This window comes from Pelobates fuscus, chromosome 1 (genome assembly GCF_036172605.1).
Source record: "Pelobates fuscus isolate aPelFus1 chromosome 1, aPelFus1.pri, whole genome shotgun sequence".
In the NCBI taxonomy this organism is placed as follows: Eukaryota; Metazoa; Chordata; class Amphibia; order Anura; family Pelobatidae; genus Pelobates; species Pelobates fuscus.
This window is the reverse complement of record NC_086317.1, coordinates 50728087-50749116: the sequence shown is the minus strand read 5'-3', so window position 1 is coordinate 50749116 and position 21030 is coordinate 50728087. Positions and strand designations below refer to the sequence as shown.

At 41.3% G+C, this 21030-nt stretch overlaps 1 protein-coding gene across 1 annotated transcript in view; it reads right to left on the bottom strand.

The window, feature by feature from the left end:
• Positions 1-19311: 19311 nt before the first annotated feature.
• Positions 19312-21030, bottom strand: part of LIPI (lipase I) — a 44981-nt gene continuing 43262 nt past the window's right edge. The window contains exon 10 of the mRNA XM_063448543.1: positions 19312-19804. Within this exon, the coding sequence (XP_063304613.1) occupies positions 19693-19804 (112 nt within the window). The 3' untranslated portion in view covers positions 19312-19692. The remainder of the gene's footprint in view (positions 19805-21030) is intronic.

Genomic DNA, 21030 nt, shown 5'->3' with positions numbered 1-21030 from the left:
TACACATACACACACTGCACTCATACACACACACACACACTGCACTCATACACACATACACTGCATTCATACACACACTGCATTCATACACACACTGCATTCACACACACACACACACACTGCATTCATTATATACACACACTGTCAAAAAATATTCAATTAATATAATTTTGGGGGGATCTAATTATATTTAGAAATTTACCATTAGCTGCTGCATTTCCCACCCTAGTCTTATACTCGAGTCAATACGTTTTCCCATTTTTCTGGGGTAAAATTAGGGCTCTCGACTTATATTCGGGTCAACTTATACTCAAGTATATACGGCATACGGCAATTTTTCAGCTGTTTTGCACATCAAAGTGAGCATTCACATGTTGGTTGTGTTTAAATAAAAAAGTTTGTATGTAATTGTATATTCTAATAGCTAACTAAAAGTAAATGCTTAATTGTACTTGTATTTAAAAGAAAATAAATTCAATAAAATAAACAGCTGACCAGACATGAGTGCAGTCGGTGGCCATACAGGTGTGTCCAGGTAATGATTGAAAGAAAATTATGCATGCATACAGACCTATTTCAGAAAGCATCACCATTTTATTTTTTTGCAGGGTACTTTAGTAGTCCTCCTTTATTTTGTCTCTCCTACTACCAGTGGCGAACTAAGTGAGGGGTAGGGGGGGCGGTCCGCCCCGGGTGCCATCAGGCAGGGTGGTGCCACCAGGGCTGGCCAGGCTTGGGGGTCAGTGAGCTGTGTGGCTGCACCGGTTGCCATAGCAGCAGGGGCGCCGGGCAGCCGACACAGCTCACACGCAGGGGCTGGGAGCAGCAGCTGAGATCTAACTGCACGGCGAGTTGGAGGTGGAGCTAGAACTGCCGTGGGGGCGGAGCCAAGCCGGATGCGGGGACAGAGCTAAATGCAGCCTCTTACTGCTGCACACAGAGGGGAAGCAGGAAGGAGTCCCTGCTTCCCCAACTACAGCACAGGAGCCAGAGGGACTGAATCCACTCCTCCTCCAGCCCAAGCTTACTGTAAGTGAGAGAGAGTGTGCTGTGTGTAACTGTGATTGTGACTGTCTTTGACTGTGTGTGTGTGATTGCCTGTGTGTGTGTGTGTGTGTGTGTGTGTGTGTGTGTGTGTGTGTGTGTGTGTGTGTGTGTGTGTGTGTGTGTGTGATTGTCTGCCTGTGTGACTGTGTGTGTGTGTGTGTGTGTGTGACTGTGTGTGACTGTCTGTGACTGTGTGAGTGACTGTCTGCCTGTGATTGTCTGAGTGACTCTGTGTGTGTGTGTGACTGTCTGTGACTGTGTGTGTATCTGTGACTGTCTGCCTATGATTGTGTTTGTGTATATCTGTGATTATGTGTGTGATTGTGTGTATCTCTGTGTATGTGTTTAGTAGATATCTCCCTTATTTGGTGACTGTCTTTGACTATGTGTGCGACTGTCTGCCTGTGTGTGTGTGTGTGTGTGTGTGTGTGTGTGTGTGTGTGTGTAAGAGACCGTCTGCCTGTGATGGTGTGTGTGTGTGTGTGTGTGTGTGTGACTGTCTGTGACCGTGTGTGTATGTGTGATTGTCTGCCTGTGTGTGTGTGCGTGTGAGACCGTCTGCCTGTGATTGTGTGTGTGTGTGTGACTGTGTGTGCATGTATGTGTGATTGTCTGCGTGTGTGTGTGTGACCGTCTGCCTGTGATGGTGTGTGTGTGTGTGTGTGTGACCGTCTGCCTGTGATGGTGTGTGTGTGTGACTGTCTGCCTGTGATGGTGTGTGTGTGTGTGACTGTCTGCCTGTAATGGTGTGTGACTGTCTGTGACTGTGTGTATGTGTGACTGTCTGCCTGGGATTGTGTGTGTGTGACTGTCTGTGACTGTGTGTGTATGTGTGACTATCTACCTGTGATTGCGTGCGTGTGTGTGACTGTCTGTCTGTGACTGTGTGTTTGACTGTCTGCCTGTAACTGTGTGTGAGTGACTGTGTGTGGGACTGTGTGCATCTGACTGTGTCTGACGGTCTTCGCCCTGCAGTGAGACGGCAGCCGGGATATGGTGTCATCGCGGCCTCGGCGTCATTACAGGGCATGCGAGGGGCCTGTGCAGGAAGAGCACAGAGATCCCAGCAGCAACCACTGACCACCAGGGACTGAGGATCCACTCCAGCCCTTCTAGAGCAAGGTAGGGAGGCTGGGTGGACCTCTTATTTATTAAATGTGTGTATGTATATAATGTTTGTGTGTGTATGTGATTGTGTGTCTGGGATTGTGTGTGTGAGTCTGTGATTGTGTTTGTGTATATCTGTGATTGTGTGTGTGATTGTGTGTATATCTGTATATGTGTTTAGTAGATAGCTCCCTTATTTGGTGTCCTTTAATATTGCAATCTAATATAAGGATAACAAATAAGGGATTTATCTACTAAACAACTGAAAATAAGAAAAGGGCGTTTTTAATTTTGATCCTTTAGCTGCTTAGTAGATAATTCCCTGAATTGGTGCCCGTATGCGAGATTTCCATATTTAAAGATACCAAATGAGGGTGCTGTTTAGCAGATAGTTCCCTTATTTGGTGTCCTTAAATATGGCAAGCTCACATAAGGATAGCAAATAGGGAAGTTATCTGCTAAACAATGATCAAAGTTAAGAGGTGTCAGCCAGCCCACAACAAGAAATCTGGGTGGCTAATGTGAATTATATGCAAATGTGTTGTCTGATGCCAGCATGCAGAGCACAGTGTTTCTGCGTGTGTGTATATGTATCTGAATGTGTGTATGTCCGTGTATGTGTATATGTGCAGACATCTCAAAATCTCGCCAACACTACACACCAATACACTCATGCATTTCAACGTCAACACTACATACAAACCACACCATTATATATAACCACATCACTGCATTCAAATACCACACAACACACAAATGCATGCTTGCATTCAAACACCAACACTACATACAAACACACACACCTCTACATTCACTCACTCATACTCCATACAAAAACATGCATACATTCACACACAAACACTGCAGAGTGCTAAATACATTAAAACATTTTTGGTTGTTTTTTTACATTTAAAGTTGAGGGGTGGGGAGGGGGGGCAAAAATAGGACCCGCCCCGGGTGCCAAATGCTCTAGGTACGCCCCTGCCTACTACATGTTCAACAGTGCAGACCCCATACACTAAATAAGAGACTACTGATTTAATGGTAGGCAGAGGCTGAGATAATGAAATGTTTGGGGACTTGAGAGAGCAGGTGGTATTATTATTATTATTTTTTTTGTTAACCTTTTTAATTTAGTTTTTTTGGATATTTCTTTCATAATACATAGGCCTCCTGAATGTCCTAATTTAGACAGGACAGCCCTGATTTTAGTGAATGTGCAGTAAATAGATACTTTAAAAGAAAAAATAGAAATGTCGATCTATTGGTGAAACAACCTATTAAGGAATTGCACCTAGAATAAATAATATTGTTTATTCCATCAATAAATTCTATTTCTTTTTAGAACTTTTTGTAAGACGCATAGAGTTTACTTTTTTGATCAGAGATCCTGGCATTGTCATTTTACTTGGTTGAGAAATAGAAAATAAGATACAAGTGGCTGGGTTGACATTTAATGGCAGCTCAAAAAAAGCTATATATGTCACTTAAAATATCGCATTTTACCCCTTTTATCTGACAGAAAATGGTTGGTTACCTTTCTTGTAAAACCATTGTGCTTTGGTGTGACAACAAAATCATTCTGGTCAAGAACAAATATGTTCAGAAAACAATCTTTAAAAATACCCAAGTTTACAAAACTATCATGTCTTAAACTGACAAAGAGGTCAGTGTGCACAGATTGCATCATGCATTGTAGCATAAAGTAGTATACAATAAAAAGGAATCAAAATGTTGGGGGTGTAATACTCCCAGAGCATATACTGTACACAATTTAATATAAAAAAATATATAATCACAAGCTAAAATATAAATACATTTATATTTCAACTACACTGATTAATACCAGATACTTTGGAAACATGCAATCATTTCATTTTTTAAATATATTGAATAAATAGAAGAGAACATGTCTGTAATTCAAATGTACATATTTTCCAGTCATTGTACCTGCTATTTATAGTGTACCGGTCATGGTATACATGTTTAAACGAAATAAAAGTGCATACAACACCAAAACCATACATGATAAGAGAATAGCTATTAAATGTATAGATTCTAAGAAAAATCTGTTTAGAAATACTATCCCTGTTCTCACCTGTCATCCAACTGTTGGCATAGTAAGTGACAGGAGAGAGTAAGACATCCCTCCTTCAGGATTTTCTCCTGCTATCCATCACAGCAGCTACAGCTCATGAGCTGTAGTTCCTGTGATAATTCTTTGGAAACTGCATGCTAGAAGAATATATGGATGCATTGAGAAATATTACTCTGTTTGGCTCAGATGGCCATCAATGAATCCAGCTTGTTGGCATTAGTTGGCATTTGTTGGCATTATTATGTAGGGCCAATCATGCTAGAGTGTATTGTGGTGGAAGTTCTGGAGAGGAGGTAAATAATGTAATCACTAGGATAAATTATACATTCAAGAAATATTATTACTTTAAGCAAATCTGTCAAGTCTCTTTATATCAAGACTACACTCAGTTTATCGCAATTTGCACTTTTGGAAATTCAATTACATCAGATCACCAAAAATAGTATTTTATAGACTTGTACACAGCAGAAAAATATGGCTCGTCCAAATCAATTTGTCTGAAAAAAAAAACATTTTTGTTCAAACGAACATAGGTTCTTCCATCTGGTATTTCAGATGCATTTTGGCCATGTAGTTGTTTGGGAAAATACGTTTGCACAAACCAAAAAGGGCATGGAAATGTGCCCATTAGTGTGCTGCAATGCAAAAATGGCTAAAATATTGGCTAAGCAATATCAGTCAATTATCCAGTGCCATTTGTGAGTTGTCATAATTATATTATTATACCAGTATTAAAAAAACATTAACTAAGAATTTGTTTGCAATCTTGTAAATTCATGGAAAGAAAAAAGAAGAAAAAAGTACAGCAGTAACAACCCCTCACCAGTCTCACACTGGGATCAATGACACAGGCTATCTCTCATGCTCAAGCAGGCACAGCAATAGTGACACACACACCCATAGCTGGTCTGTCTCCCTTGATAGCTGAAGTCTAGCAGAATCCTGCATGGAAAAATATAGATTTTTACTGCTCCTCCTTTTTACACTCTATTGGTGTGAATAAAATCAACATTTAGTGTCTGACCTCTAATCATCAAACATCTCCCCCCGCCCCCTTTATTCTCCCCTCCTCAATCCTTTTTTCTCCACCTCTTGATTGGACAGGAGACACAGCCTAAGTCATTGGACAGACCTATTGTCCATCAGGGCAAACTAAGCTGCTTAAGTGCCTGAAATAAACAAAAATAATAGCTTTTCCTCTACTCCCGCCCCCATTTTCTAGCACCACAGACAGAACTCTAAATCACGAAAAAAGCCGACTGCCTTGTACACTGCTCGTTTCGTTTGTTTCGTAATACATGTTGCTTTGGAGTTGTGGAATAAGGACAACTCAAAATTTGCTTGAAACGCAATGCACAAATCTACATTTTTATTATATACGACAACAGCACATTGTGGGGGTTTTTCCCCCAAGGCAAACACACAACTTTTATTTATGATGTGTACTTAGATCATGTGAGCATATAAATGCTCTATTAAACAACAGGGACAGTTTGATTCCAACCTTGTTTTTAATGGCAATGAGAGCACAGATCTCCTGGCTCCTGTCATTTCCCTGTAACTTTGGGTACTTCGTATGTTTCACGTTTGAAGTAAAGTGATGCTTCATTTGTAATTTAATGGAGTAGGAAAAGAAACACGCTCAGACATTCTTTGTACTATGCCAAGTTTACATAAGATCTGCAAGGTCACCTTGTTCTTAATTTACTCAGCTGAGTGGAAATAAGCATTTAGTTAGCACCAGATGCTTTGAAAAATGATTTGATCTGATTCATTTGTATAAAAGAGCATTTGTGTTAAATGATGACACAAAGTTTAATTGTGTCATTTGAAGTATTCTTTGCATTGTTACTCTTTGAAATCAGATGTTTAAAAGGCTATAAAGTGTTTGCTCTATGGCATTGTAATCAGTGTGAATTGTGAAAAACTTTAAAACCAGCTAGAGTAGGTTAGAAAGGTGTACAGAGCCCAGCTGCCCGTAACATTGCTTTCTTAGAACATTTTATACTCAATATTCTCTATATTAGGTGGGCTACAGGGCCACACACATGCCACAAATCCTGAATATACTTGCTTAAATAAAAGTAAGTTAATTAGATTCAGTTATTTATGTTGCTTAAGTAGTATTTAATGAAAGTGATACTCTAACCCAGGGTTTCCCAAAGTGTGGGTCGTGACACACGGTTGGGTTCCCGGCTGATTTTTGGTGGGTCGCGATGACCCACGCATCCCTGGCCGCCGGGGACTCAGGAGACCGTTAGGCTCTTGGTCCATGACCGAGTGGCTTGCAAGGAGAGAAAGCCCTGCGCACCCTCTAGTCTGCAGCCTTGCCTCCGTTGGGAGCAGAGCTGCAGACCATGCAGTAATTGTCAGCAACCTCACCAAATCATAGAGTGTTGCCACAGGTTACCGCGGCAACGCTCAAAGGCTTCGCGAGTCAAGCTCGAAAGACTATGTCTGCATGGTCTGCAGTTGGTGGAGGCGGAGCTGCAAACCGGACAGCAATAGCCACCGGACAACCAGGGAGGAAGGAAGGAGAAGAGACCACTGGATCACCAGGGACTTTTTAAAAAGTATTTTAATGGATATCCCCCTTACCTCCTTCCCAAACTGTTAGTCTCACCTCCCTCCCACACTGTCACCCTCACCTCCCTCCCCTACAATGTCAACTTCACCTCCCTCCCTGTCACAGTACCCGGTGATTCTGCCAGTGTGGTTGCACATAAAGTAAGCAACCACACCGACAGAAACCATTCATACTTACCTTGCTCCAGCCAGATCACTGCCTGATCTACCTACGGTCCGGTCCCCAGTCAGGTGCAACGCTCTTAGTAGTGCCTACCGATGCGGTTCAGATTTTATAAGTAAATTTACCTTCGTCCACACCAAGTATGGCGCCAACGTGCGTGCGACGTCACGTCAAAGATGTGCATGCACGTTTTGGGGTCAGAGGTCGGAGCAAGCAAATTACAGCCGAAGGAGGGGTATTTAAACCCAAATTGCCTTTCTGTCAGTGCCCTGTTGTGGTTTCCCTTTGATGGTTATCCAAGAGTGTGTTCCTGATAGCGTATATCTGATTTTTGACTTTGGCTTCATTTTGACTTCCCTGATTCCTGGTACCCTTGACTTTTGGCTTTTCCTTATTGCTGTTCCTCATTCTGTGTCCCTGACCTCGGCAAGTATTTTGACTATTCTCTTCTACGTTAAGTCCGGCCATTCTAAGGTCCGGTTAGACGTTATCCTTAGTCCGAGGTGTGATACAATTCTGCGTGCTGGATCAACAGTAATCATGACACTCCCACACTGTCACCCTCACCTCCTTCCCACACTGTCACCCTAACCTCCCTCCCACACTGTCACCCTCTTCTCCCCCACACACTGTCACCTTCACATCCTCGCTCCACTGTCACCCTCACCTCACTACCACACTGTCACCATCACTTCTCGCCACATTGTCAGCCTCTCTTCCCTCCCCCACACTGTCACCCTCACCAACCCCAGACACACGGTCACTCCCAGCTCCTGTCTCTGTGTGTCCTTTTGTGCCAGTGTGTGTGTTTCTGTGTATTTGTGTGTCAGTGTGTATCTGAGTGTGTGTAACATGTGTTAATGTGTGTGTATTGCTGTGTCAGTCTGTGTATTGGTGTGTCTGTATTTGTATGAGTGTATGTTTATGAGTATTTGTGTGTCAGTGTGTATCTAAGTGTGTGTAACACGTGTCAGTGTGTGTGTATTGCTGTGTCAGTCTGTGTATTGGTGTGTCTGTATTTGTATGAGTGTATGTATGTATGTGTAAGTGTATACACTACACACAAATGCATTCCATGCATTCAAACACATTCACACACATACTCCATACAAAAACATGCTTACATTCAAACACACATTGTATATATTTTTATTTACACAATATATACACACACACTGCATCCATTACACATGCAACAAAACACATCCCTGTATTAAAACACTAAAATTATATGCAAACACCCCTTCATTCAAACACCAAAACTACGCACAAAAGCACACCTGTATTTAAAATCCATCACTTTATACCTATACCCCTGCATTCAGATGCAAACACTACACACAATTACAACACTACATACAAATACACTTTCTGCCTCTACAACTGCCATGATATACCAATACGATGCCTCTAAATCTGCCATGATATGCTAGGTTTATGCATCTAAAACTGGTTGCCATAATGTGCCAAGTTTATGCATCTAAAACGGATTTCCATGATTTGCCAATGTCATGCCTCTAAAACCGATTGCCATGGTGTAACAATGGTATCCATCTAAAGCAAATTGCCATGGTGTGCCAGTTTTATGCCTCAAACTATTTGCCATGGTGTGACAATTTTATTTAAAGCTTATTACCATGTTGTGCCAATTTTATGCTGCTAAAACAGATTGCCACGGGGTGCCAATTGATGGCTCTAAAGCCGATTGCCATGGTGTGCCAATTCTATGCATCTAAAATGCATTGCCATGATGTGCCTGGTTTATGCCTCTAAAACTGATTGCCATGGTGTGCTAATTTTATGTATCCAAAGCTGCCATATGCCAATTGTGTGCATCTAAAGCTGATTGCCACGGTATGTCATTTTATGGATCTAAAGCTGCCATGATGTGGCAATTTTATGCATCTAAAAATCATTGCAATGGTGTGCCAATGTTATGCCTCTAAAGTTGATTGCACTGTTGTGCCAAGTGTATGCTTCTAAAGCCGATTGTTATGGAGTCCCAATTGTAGGTCTCTAAAACGGATTTCCTTGGTGTGCCAAGTGTATGCCTCTAAAACTGGCTGCCATGGTGTGCCACTTGTATGTATCTAAAGCGGATTGCCATGGTGTGCCAATTTTATGCATCTAAAGCTGCCATGATACACCAATTGTATGCATCTAAAGCTGATTGCCATGATGTGCCAATTGTATGCATCTAAAGCGGATTGCTGTCGTGTGCCAATTTTATGCAGCTAAAGCTGCCATGATGTGGCAATTTTATGCCTCTAAAGCTGATTGTCATGGTGTGCCAATTTTATTATTATGGTATTTATATAGCGCCATCAAATATATAGCGCCATCAAATGTGGCAATTTTATGCCTCTAAAGCTGATTGTCATGGTGTGCCAATTGTATTATTATGGTATTTATATAGCGCCATCAAATTCAGCAGCGATTTACAATGGGTGGACGAACAGACATGTAGTTGTAACCAGACAAGTTAGACACACAGGAACAGAGGTGTTGAGGGCCCTGCTCAATGAGCTTACATGCTAGAGGGAGTGGGGTAAAATGACACAAAAAGGTAAGGATAGTATTAGACTAGTGACAGTTGCAGAAGAGGAATCAGTCAGGAGCTATTAAGAGTTTAATTGATACGCTTTTATGAAGAAGTGGAGACTGGGTGAGCATCTAACGGAGAAGGGAAGCGAGTTCCACAGGAACAGTGCAGCCCGCGAGAAATCTTGAAGGCTAGCATCAGAGGTGGAGTACGGACAGAAGATAGATGTAAGTCTTCAGCAGATCGTAAGGGCCTAGATGGGACATACTTGTGTATAAGGGAGGATAGATAGGTGGGAGCAGCATTATGTAGCGATTTGAAAGCAAGAACCAGAATTTTAAATGGAGCTCTATATTTTATAGGAAGCCAATGTAGGGACTGACAGAAGGGTGAGGCATGGGAGGTGCGGGCGGACAGGAAGATGAGCCTCGCTGCCGCATTCATCATGGACTGTAACGGCGCAAGTTGGGAGCACGTAAGACCACTGAGAAGCGGATTACAGTAATCAAGGCAAGAAAGGACAGTGGAATGGACCAACACCTTAGTCGCATCTGGTGTTAAGTAGGGGCTGATGCGCGCAATGTTTTTGAGATGGAAAGGACAGGATTTGGCGATAGATTGAACAGGAGGCTTGAAGGAGAGGTCGGAGTCAAAGAGAACACCTAGGCAGCGAGCCTGCATGGTGGAGCTGATGGTAGCACCGTTGACTTGAAGGGAGAGAGACACAGGAGTAACAACACTTGAGGGAGGAACAACCAGAATTTCAGTTTTGGTCAAGTTTAGTTTAAAGAAGTGGGCAGCCATCCAGTTAGAAATAGCAAAGAGGCAGTCAGAGACACTAGTCAAGAGGGACGGGGAGATATCAGGAGAGGACAGGTAGATTTGCATGTCATCTGCATAGAAATGATATTGGAAGCCAAAGGAGCTAATGAGTTTACCAAGGGAGGCAGTGTACATGGAGAACAGTAGGGGACCAAGGACTGAACCCTGGGAGACACCAACAGAGAGGAGTTGGGGAGAAGAAGCAGAGCCAGAGAAATAAACACTGAAAGAGTACTGGGAGAGGTAGGAGGAGCACCAGGAGAGAGCAATATATTGTAGACCGATATTGCAGAGGATGAGAAGAAGCTGTTGATAATCAACAGTGTCAAAAGCCACAGACAGGTCAAGGAGAATTAGAAAAGAGTAGTGACCACAAGATTTTGCAGCGAGTAGATCATTGGATACTTAGGTCAGTTCCGTTTCCACAGAGTGCTTAGCGCGGAAACCAGACTGAAGCGGGTCTAGCAGAGAGTTGGACTCGAGGAAGTCTGTCACTCTCATAACAAAGAATTCGTTCAAGGATCTTGGATGCAAAAGGCAGTAGCGAGATAGGATGATAGTTGGATGGGGAGTTAGGGTCAAGATTGGGCTTCTTTAGAAATGGGGTTACTGTATGCTTCAAAAGCGGATTTCCATGGTGTGCCAATTGTATGCATTTAAAACGGATTGTCATGGTGTGCCAATTTTCTGCCTCTAAAGCTGCCAAGTTTATTCATTTTGAAAATATGCGTTTTCAAAAGTGGGTCTCGGTCATAAAGGTTTGGGAAGCCCTGCTCTAACCATTAAAACAACTTTAGCTTAACCAAGTAGTTTTGGTGCATAGACCATGCCCCTTCAATCTTAGTGCTCAATTCTCTGCCATTTAGGAGTTAAATCACCCTTTCCTGGCTGTAACTCTGCATCCCCAATTAAAGTTTAGTTTTTTTAAAGTTACGTTTTATAGCACAATGTGTTTACTTTAGATGTTTTTATATACTGCTATGTTAATTTAACTTTAAAATACCACAATAATCACAGTGAAGTGGTATGGATGCAGTGGCTCTGCCATTTTTATCCCACATTATAAAAAAAAAAACAACAAAAAAAAAACACTGTCATTTTAGAGACTTAGCAATTTTTACATTGTGGAGTTAAAAATGCACATCTAGTAGCTGTCTGCCTGACAGCCTCTAGAGGGTGCTTAAGGACTCACAATACATTCTGTGACATTCAACATCCTCATACATTGCATAAGGATGTTGAACATCCTGTGTTGCATCTCACAGACAAGCACTGAATTCAATGCTTCTCTATGGGACTATTTGATTGGCAAAGCACATTTATTGTTGAGTAGTAGCAAATAAACCGTGCTTTTAGGCGCTTTAAATATAGTGTAGTGAAGAACCTAGTTCCACTAAGCAGCTCACACACGTGTAGGTACCTCCAAACCTTAACACAATAGCATGCGAAGAAAAGTGGGGTAATGAGAGTGAAACAGAAAAGTCACATCAAACAAAACCCAGTGGAGCGCTAATTTATAAACTCACCCTTTGCAAAAAGGGGTATGTCAAACGGGAATATCTAGAGGGAAAAATATAAAGTGGGAACAATAGTGCAGTATATCTGAACTGGATGTACTTTAAACAGAGCTGTATATGTAACAAACTCACATGGTTTAGAGCCAAACAAAGATAGGCTCAGGTCATAAGCGCAGGGGTATTTCAAAGCAAATACCAGACTTCTTCAATAGTTGAATGATGGTCCTCAGAGAAAGGGAGAGAAAAGGGAACAATGGACCAAAGTCCTAGTGTATTACCCTCACCCAATATATCAGAAAATCAAATACAGGTACTTGCTCACCTTTAAGAGAGCCAATGCAAACTGGGCTCTCAGTGTGATGGATATAGTGCCTTTAAGAGGGCACTGCTCTTCTTTATAAAGCAGGAGAATAGATGCAGGACGTAGGCTCATATAGACAGTAAAAAATTTATTTAAGTAAAACACTTACATAAAGTAAAAGATAAAAAGTCCCATAAAATAATGGTGAGTCCTCGTCCGAGACGCGTTTCGCCTTATAAAAAGGCTTTTTCAATCGGTATCCTGCTTGTAAAATCCCGCCGGTTTAAATAGCCCAAAAGCCTTTCTCATTGGTGCTTGTCGCCTTCCGAATCAGCCAATGGAGGGAGAGGTGTGTTCATCATCTGTTATACATGTCCGTAATTGCGGAAGTGACGTATCGTACTTGCCGCAACGTCACTTCCGTTTTTCCCATAGCCGCCATTTTGCTCACTGGCAGTTTGTTTATATCGCATATATATGCCCATTGTTCATTATGTGGTGCGAACATAAGGGCAACGAAGGGAAAAGAAAGAGGAAGTCAGACATAATATGTAAACTTCATGAACATAAAAAATGAATAAAAAGAAAAAGAGGAAAAATGGAGATCAGAGGAGAAAAAGGAGTTCATTTCAAGATATGTCCCAAACAGAGTTATATATTTGCATACCTTCAAGCTACAATGTATTCCATCTAGGGCATTTTGCCTTATATAGGATACATAGATATATCTGGGTATAGTCATTAACGTTTCTTCCCTTAAAGGGATATACATCAAATCATTATTTTTACAAAATCTGAAATAAAACTCGAATTTTTATGATCCATATATGGACATTGACCTCATCAGCCCTGTGGGCAGGGTATATGAGTATAAAAATTGGTATAAGAATTAGTCTTTAATATAATAGTTGTTTTTAAAGTGGTGTATAACCAGTTTGTTACACAAATGGAATGAATCACATATATTCTGTTTGTTCACAGTGGGAGACATGCGCAAAGGCTGAGAGGAAAATGGATAAAATAAGAATAAATATAAAAATAAAATTATAAAAAATGACAAAGTTCAAAATCATAATTGAGACCTCTAGGATGTAGAGTGTCCAATTGAAAAATCCATTTCATCTCAGCCTTGCCCATTTTTTTCACTAAATCATCTCCCCTCCAATCTGTAATAACTTTTTGAATGCCCATAAATGACATGCCTTTAGGATCGCTATTATGTATATCTTTAAAATGGAGTGATACATTATGCTTCACAAATCCATTTTTTACATTTCTGACATGCTCCTGTATCCTTACCTGTAAGGGGCGTATGGTCCGCCCAATATACAGGAGGCCACATGGGCATTTCAGCATGTAAATTACCCTTTTAGTGTGACAAGTAATAACATCCTTTATTTTATAATTCTTATTGGGGACGTTAGGATCTGAAAATTCCCTGACTGTTCTCTTATGGTTATTGGTGTTCTTACAGGCCCCGCAGATTCCGCATCCGTAGAAGCCTTTAGACTCATTAAAGGGATTCAAAACTTTAGTTCTAGTTGAGTTATTATTAGAGAGACTATTTCTTAGATTGGATACTCCCCTGTAGATAATTTTTGGCCGTTCTGGTAACAGAATGTTTAATGTCTCATCATTTTTGAGAATTGGCCAATGTTTGTGGATGGCTTTCTTAACTTGCTTACTCTGTACATTAAAGTCGCAAATAAAGGCCAATTCTTTATCTGCAAGGGTGATTGGTTTCGCCTTATATTGCAGAAGGGTTTCTCTCTCTTTAAGGCTTATCTCATTATGAGCGTTGTTTAGTAGTTGGTTGTTATAGCCCTTATCTAAAAAATCCGTCTTGATTTTTTGAGCCTGCTTATGGAACATGGTAATATCTGTGCAGTTCCGTCTTATTCTAAGCAGTTGCGGCTTTGGTGCATTGAGTAACCAGGGTGAGTAGTGGCAACTTGTGCCTTCGATGTAGCTATTTACATCGACCTTTTTAAAAAAGGTACTAGTCTTGATGCTGTTGTTTTCAATATAGATGTTGAGGTCAAGAAATTCGACGGAATTTCTACTACTATTCCTGGTGAGTTTAATCCCCCAATCGTTGTCCTCAATATGTGAAAAAAACATATCTAGGGATTCGCTACTGCCCTTCCAAACGAAAAAAATATCGTCAATATAGCGATGGTAGGACACCAGGCTTGCACCCCATCTACTATCGCCAAAGATGAAAATTTGTTCCCAGTATGACATGAACAAATTGGCGTAGCTGGGTGCAAACCTGGTGCCCATCGCCGTGCCACAGACTTGCAGATAGAATGTCTCATTAAACCAAAAATAATTATTGTGGAGGATCCAATTTATTCCCTCCAGAATAAAGTCAACCTGGGACTGTGGAAAAAGTTCAGACTTTTCCAGAAAAAATTTGGTCGCTTCGCATCCCCTGTTGTGTTGTATGATAGTGTATAATGAACTAACGTCGGCTGTTACCAGCCAACATTCGTCATCCCATACAATATCTTTGAGTACCTGAAGGACATTGATAGTGTCCTTCAGGTAGCCTGTGCATCTCTTCACTATAGGCTGTAGGCACTGATCGATATACTGAGAAAACCTACTGGATATAGATCCAATCCCTGAAATAATTGGGCGCCCTGGGGGCTTGGTGAGATGTTTGTGGATCTTCGGCAAATAATAAAAAACTGGGATCCTAGGATATTGAATATTTAAAAACTCTGCTTCCTTTTTATTGAAAATGCCCTCTAGTTTGCCTTTGTCTATCAGTCTGGTGTAGCTGGCCTTAATTTCACTGGTTGGGTCCTTATTTAGAATGGTATATGTTGTAGTGTCTCCCAATAGCCTATTTGATTCTTCAATGTAATCTCTCTTCTCAATGAGGACGATACCACCCCCTTTATCGGCTGGTTTGATAACCAGTGTATCGTCATTCTTGAATTTCTTTAAACTATCTCTCTCTTGAAAGGTGAGATTATATTCGTTTTTACCAATAGGTTTGATACGTTTAATATCTTTCATAACCATTTTTTCGAATGTGGCCATCTCATTAGAGATGCAGAATTTGGGGAAGAAGTGGGATTTATCTTTCAGCTCGGTATGTACAAATGTGTCATTACCCTCACTTGTCATGGGTCTTGGTGATGGCTTTTTATGAAAAAATTTCTTCAAACACATTTTCCTTTTGAATCTATTGAGGTCCAGATAGGTACTAAATTTGTCTAATGTCCTAGTCGGGGCAAATTTGAGGCCTTTCTCGAGTAGTGACTGCTGTGATTTTGAAAGTACTCTATCCGTGAGGTTAAAAATACCATTTTTGACTATTTTTTGTCTCTTTTTCCTCTGTTGTAGAGACATTCCTCCTCTAGTTCCCCTTCTTCTATAGATCTCCTCCTCTTTCCCAATGGGGAACATTTGTATCTTTCCCTCTCCTGAAGCTCCCAAAAATCCTCCTGTCTTGGTGACCGATCTAAATGTGAGAATCTATTATACGAGAGGGCATTGTCCTCCACTCTTCTCTTAGATCTATTGGAATCTGATTGGTGTTTATCAAAATGTACAGCCTGTTTTTTCCATCTATATGTATCTCCTACATTTGTATGGTCGTTTCTTTTGCTGTTAGGAGAGGTATAGTCTCTTCTATTGCGGCTAAAGTTGTCCCTTAGCTGGTGATTTGATCTATTTATTATTTTTGTTTGAGGGTCTTTGTAAGTGAGGGTATCTCTATTGGAGTGACTCCTAACAGAGGGGCCTTTGTAGGTATTTGTGTGGTAGGTGGTGTTCCTTTCCTTTCCATTTATTGTTGAGCATGTCCCTTTTGTGCACAATGCTTTGGATGTGACAAATTGTAATAAAGCTTGATGACACCAGAGAAGCTGCTCAAATGTTTGTAGCCCTATTTGGGGGCTTATCTACATAATTGTGCTTTTCTCCAACACACATTATCTTGACCCTATAGTCACCAGATCTTATAGGGTCAAGACAATGTGTATAGGGAAAAAAACAAAACAAAACAAAACCAAAACACACTTATGTAGATATAATAAGGTTATAAAATCCTAATAGCAGCTAAGGTTCCTGATGTTTGACAGAAAGGAGAGAGTAATGGGGAAGAAACAAAGTAAGAAAGGTCTCTTAAGCCATCTGGAGACTCTAATGTGCTTTAACCCCTTAAGGACCAAACTTCTGGAATAAAAGGGAATCATGACGTGTCAGGCACGTCATGTGTCCTTAAGGGGTTAAAAAAAAAAAAAGTTTAATCGTGGGTTTTAGTCCAGCCTTTGGTAGATAAAGCTTTTGTAGCAATCACCATACGTATTCCCCAGGTACCACTGATCTCTCTAAACCTAATTTGCCCTTCCTTGTTTGGCAGCCTGTGTCTACCCTGTACATGTCAGTTAAGGTTTCTTCCACTGGGGTATTATTGTACTTATTTAAATTGTTGTGGTTTGAGTCATCTGTAACTCATTTTCTTAAAGAAAAAGTTTCTTCTATATTCTTCTGACTTCCCCTCCTGAAGTGCATTAGTATACTTTAGGTGTTTTCTGTATTGATTCTATAAGTGGTTATCGCAGTAGGGTTATCCCCTTTATTCAGGAAAGTGCAGTTACAGGCACCCCTCAACGCTGTTGCCCTGCTGCCGCATGTGGATTTTTTTCTCTGGGCAGGGCACCAACAGATTTATTTTTACTATTGACTATGTGTGTTGGCACTGTAGATGTTTTTGGATTACATGTGATACTTGGTCTACTACTAGGTCAGGCATGTATTTTAAAATGGGTGATCTTGGTTTTAAGCTTGGCTGAGCACCACAGGAGGAAATGTTACGTGCCAACATATGTCAAGGTTTATCATCACTGCTCTTAGCGTTTACTAGGAAAAAATTATTGTCTGGTTTGGGTAGGGGGGGGGGGGGTTGTAGGAAGGCACAACAGACAACTATTGAGATGACCCACGTAATGTTCATCAGTTATATAAAAGAATATTTAATAAATTGGTAGACAGATATGCAGCATAGAAAGTTAAAGATTATTTAACCTGTCTCATATGAAAATACTGTACATCAAAAATGTAAAGATACATTTTCAAGAACAATTACCGTACAAACAAAAAAATTCATTTATTCCATATTCTTTACATTTATATTAATTTAGTAACAAAAGAATATAGATCTCAAATCCTATGGGGAGTATAAAATCCCTTTGCTGGTAGAGTATAAAAAAAAAATTGTTTAATAAAAATTATTGTACATAAATAAAAAAATAAAATTATTACACATAATTAACTATTTTACATAGTTTTCTTTTCCAAAAATCACATTAAAGGTTATGCCAGTTGGGTTAGCTGGCACAAGGAAAGGGCTGTACATACAAAAAAGAAAAATATTATATACACATTATAAACATTAAACACATATATACATATACAGACACACACATACTTTTAATGTAAAACTTTTCTGTCTGATTTGCAATAGTAAACAATATTGAGAACAGGGCTCAAGTCCTGAAAAAATGCCACCCCCAAATGCCCTGTGTTCCCCCTGTCATGGGGATAGACGACACACCCCCCCCCCCCCCCCCCCGGCGGGTGGCTGGCTCTCTCCCTGTCACACGCGGTGAGGGAGCTGTGTCCTCTCTGCTCCCTCTCGCTGCGTGCCGTTTTCTGATGCAGGGAGCCAGAATATGCGGTCATATTCTGGCTCCCTGCATCAGCAGACAACCCACGCCGCGAGAGGGAGCAGAGAGGACACAGCTCCCTCGCCGCGTGTGACAGGGAGAGAGACGCCCACCGGGGGGCAAGGGGTGCCATCAGGTGCCCCCCCCCCCCCATGACAGGTTTCCTAAAAGGTAGGGAGGCTGGGTGGGTGGGCAATGTTAAATTTAATAATAATAATAATTTGTATATATGTGTGTGTGTCTGTTAGTGTATGTGTTTATGTCTGTGTGTATGTCTGTTAGTGTGTATGTGTGTATGTCTGTTAGTGTGTATGTCTGTCTGTTAGTGTGTATGTGTGTCTGTTAGTGTATGTATGTGTGTGTGTGTGTATGTCTGTTAGTTTATGTCTGTTAGTGTCAGTGTGTGTGCATGAGTGTACTTACGTCTGTTAGCGTATGTACGAGTGTGTATGCGTGTATGTGCTTCTGTTAGTGTATGCATGTATGAATGTATGTGCTTCTGTTTGTGTATGCACGTGTGTGCGTATGAGTGTATGCACGTGTGTGTGTGTGCTTCTGTTAGTGTTTGTTTGCATGTATGTGCTTCTCTTAGTGTATGTTTGTAAGTGTCTGTCAAATCAGTGAGAGTCTGTCATTTAGTGTGTGTGTGACTATTAGTGTGTGTCTGTCAGTGTGTTTGTGTGTCTGTCAATGAATGAGTGTGTCAGTAAATGTGTGTGTCAAATTAGTGACGTCTGTGTGTTTGTCATTGAGTGTGTGTGTTACTGTCAGTGTGTATCTGCCAGTGTGGGTGTCTGTCAGAGAGTGTGCTTAAAGGGACACTATAGGCACCCAGACAACTTCAGCTCATTGAAGTGGTCTGGGTGCAGTGTCCCAGTCCCCTTAAACCTGCAAGTGTAATTATTGCGGTTTCTCAGAAACTGCAATAATTACCTTGAGGGGTAACTCCACCTCTACTGGCTGTCTACCAGACAGCCACTAGAGGGACTTTCGGGTGGTTAGGTGACCAAAAGTCACCTAACTGATGCTGGACGTCCCCACCCTGTGCATGAGGACATCCAGCATCTGCTAATTACCCACAGGATTTTAACCCCTTCAGTGTTGAGTGGGGGAGTGGGGGAGGGGGGCACTATAGGGAATTATAGTGCCAGGAAAACAGCTGTTTTCCTGGCACTATAGTATTTCTTTTAAAGGAGCAGGAAAAGGTGGAGTCTAAAGAGGAAGGGGTGGGTTCTTAATTAGGAAGAGGTGCGCTCTTGACAGGAAGGGGTGGTAAATTTAGGTTAGGGGGGTGCTCAGGTATAGTCATGCCTAGGGCAGCACAAAATTAAAATACACCACTGTGTGAGTGTCTGAGTATGTATGTGCGTCTGTGAGTGTATGTGTGTGCACGCGTTTATATATGCATAAGTGTTTTGGGGTTTGTTTGTTTGTTTGTTTTTGGGGGGTGGGGGGGGAGGGGGAGTTCCCACACTTTTTTCCCCAGGACTTGACCCCTGATTGAGAATATATACCAAAACTTAAACGGAAGTAATTTTGCTACCAAGTTCTTACGGACACATGACATGTGTGACATGTCATGATTCCATTGTATTCCAGAAGTTTGATCCTTAAGGGGTTAAACAACACCTTTAATTTATTAGGTGGATTCATCTTGTGGGGAGACAAAAAGGTCTAGGTTTTTTCAGACAAGTGCAAGAGAGTTAGAATGAAGTTTTCATTGCAGAAGAATTCAACAACTCCTTTCTGCATTACTACATCCTGTCACAGTGAAAATGGAAGCAGACACTGGTAAACTTCCCTGATCGATCTATAGCAGTAAATTTCAATCCATTAGATTTTCATCCACCACCAGGTTGGTGTGTTGGCAGGGTATTGGCTTCAGTTCTTCTTCGATGTTCTCAAGTAAAACAAAGTCATATCGGCACAATATTGGTCTGAAAAAAAATGAATAAATATATAAAAAAGTTATAAGAATCTTCTTACAGGTCTAAATAAATAAATAGTAAGATTTTTTGTTTATATATAGATATATACCACACTTCTAACATTGCATGTTGGATGAGAGAAACAATTCAGCAATATTATTTAATTTAACATAAAGGAAGCCATCACCAAAGGAGAAGATGGCAACCATGTGAAGAAGATTCACAAAAAAAGTGAGTTTAAAAAAAAAAAAAAAAAAAAAAAAACAAACTGAATTTAATCTATTTTTCAATACAATCTGAAAAGACAAGCTTCACAGTTTTTCCCTGGTAGCCACTAAGTTGGAATTCGGTCCATGAAGAGGGCCTATAACGTAGGTGCATCTTCCTCCCCCCGTGCGGCACTACACTGCCATGTATACTCCGTTAATATGCCACTCTAATCATAGTGGTGATATTGAACGGCAAATTGTATATAGTTATTTTATGTTATTTTCTTGGTTTTTACCTTTTTGTTTTCTGCACGGGGTCCTAGTGTCACATTCATAACTGCACATGGGTCCATATCCAGGCTAAGAGACACCACGGAGTTCTGAAGCTTATATACCTGTTAGGCGGACTAGGCACCACCAGGAGCCCCAGCCCCCCTCATGCTGCAGCCGCCCGAGTGCTCATGCTGCAGCTTTGCCCAGGCAGGTGCGTCCATTAGGGTGCACCGCCCGGGCGCAGCATGAGGAGAGGGGCTGACAGGAGGGAAGCGCTCAGCGCTCCCTCCTGTCTCTCCCTCACTGTAGCGTGGCCGAGCTCTGTATGTGCCGCGGGTATAGGGAGCATCGGTCTTCTGTACCTGGCCGGACTAACAGGAAGTGCACACTGAGTGTGCACTTCCGTTTAGTGTGGCCGGGTACAGGAAACAAAATCTCCCTGTACCCGCGGGCCATACAGGGCTCAGCCACGCTACAACAGAAGTAGGGGAGGGGGGAGAAAGAAATTGACAGGGAGGGGAAAAGAGAGTAACAACGGGGAGAAGGGAGTGACAAGGGAGGGGGGAGAGATTGACATCAATCACACACAATCACACACCATGCACCCCTTACACACAAAGACAGTGCACCCCTTGCACACAGAAAAACACACAATGCATTACACACACACACACACGCAATGCAACCCATACACGCAATGCATCCCTTACACACACAAACACACAATGCATTCCTTACACACACTCAATGCAC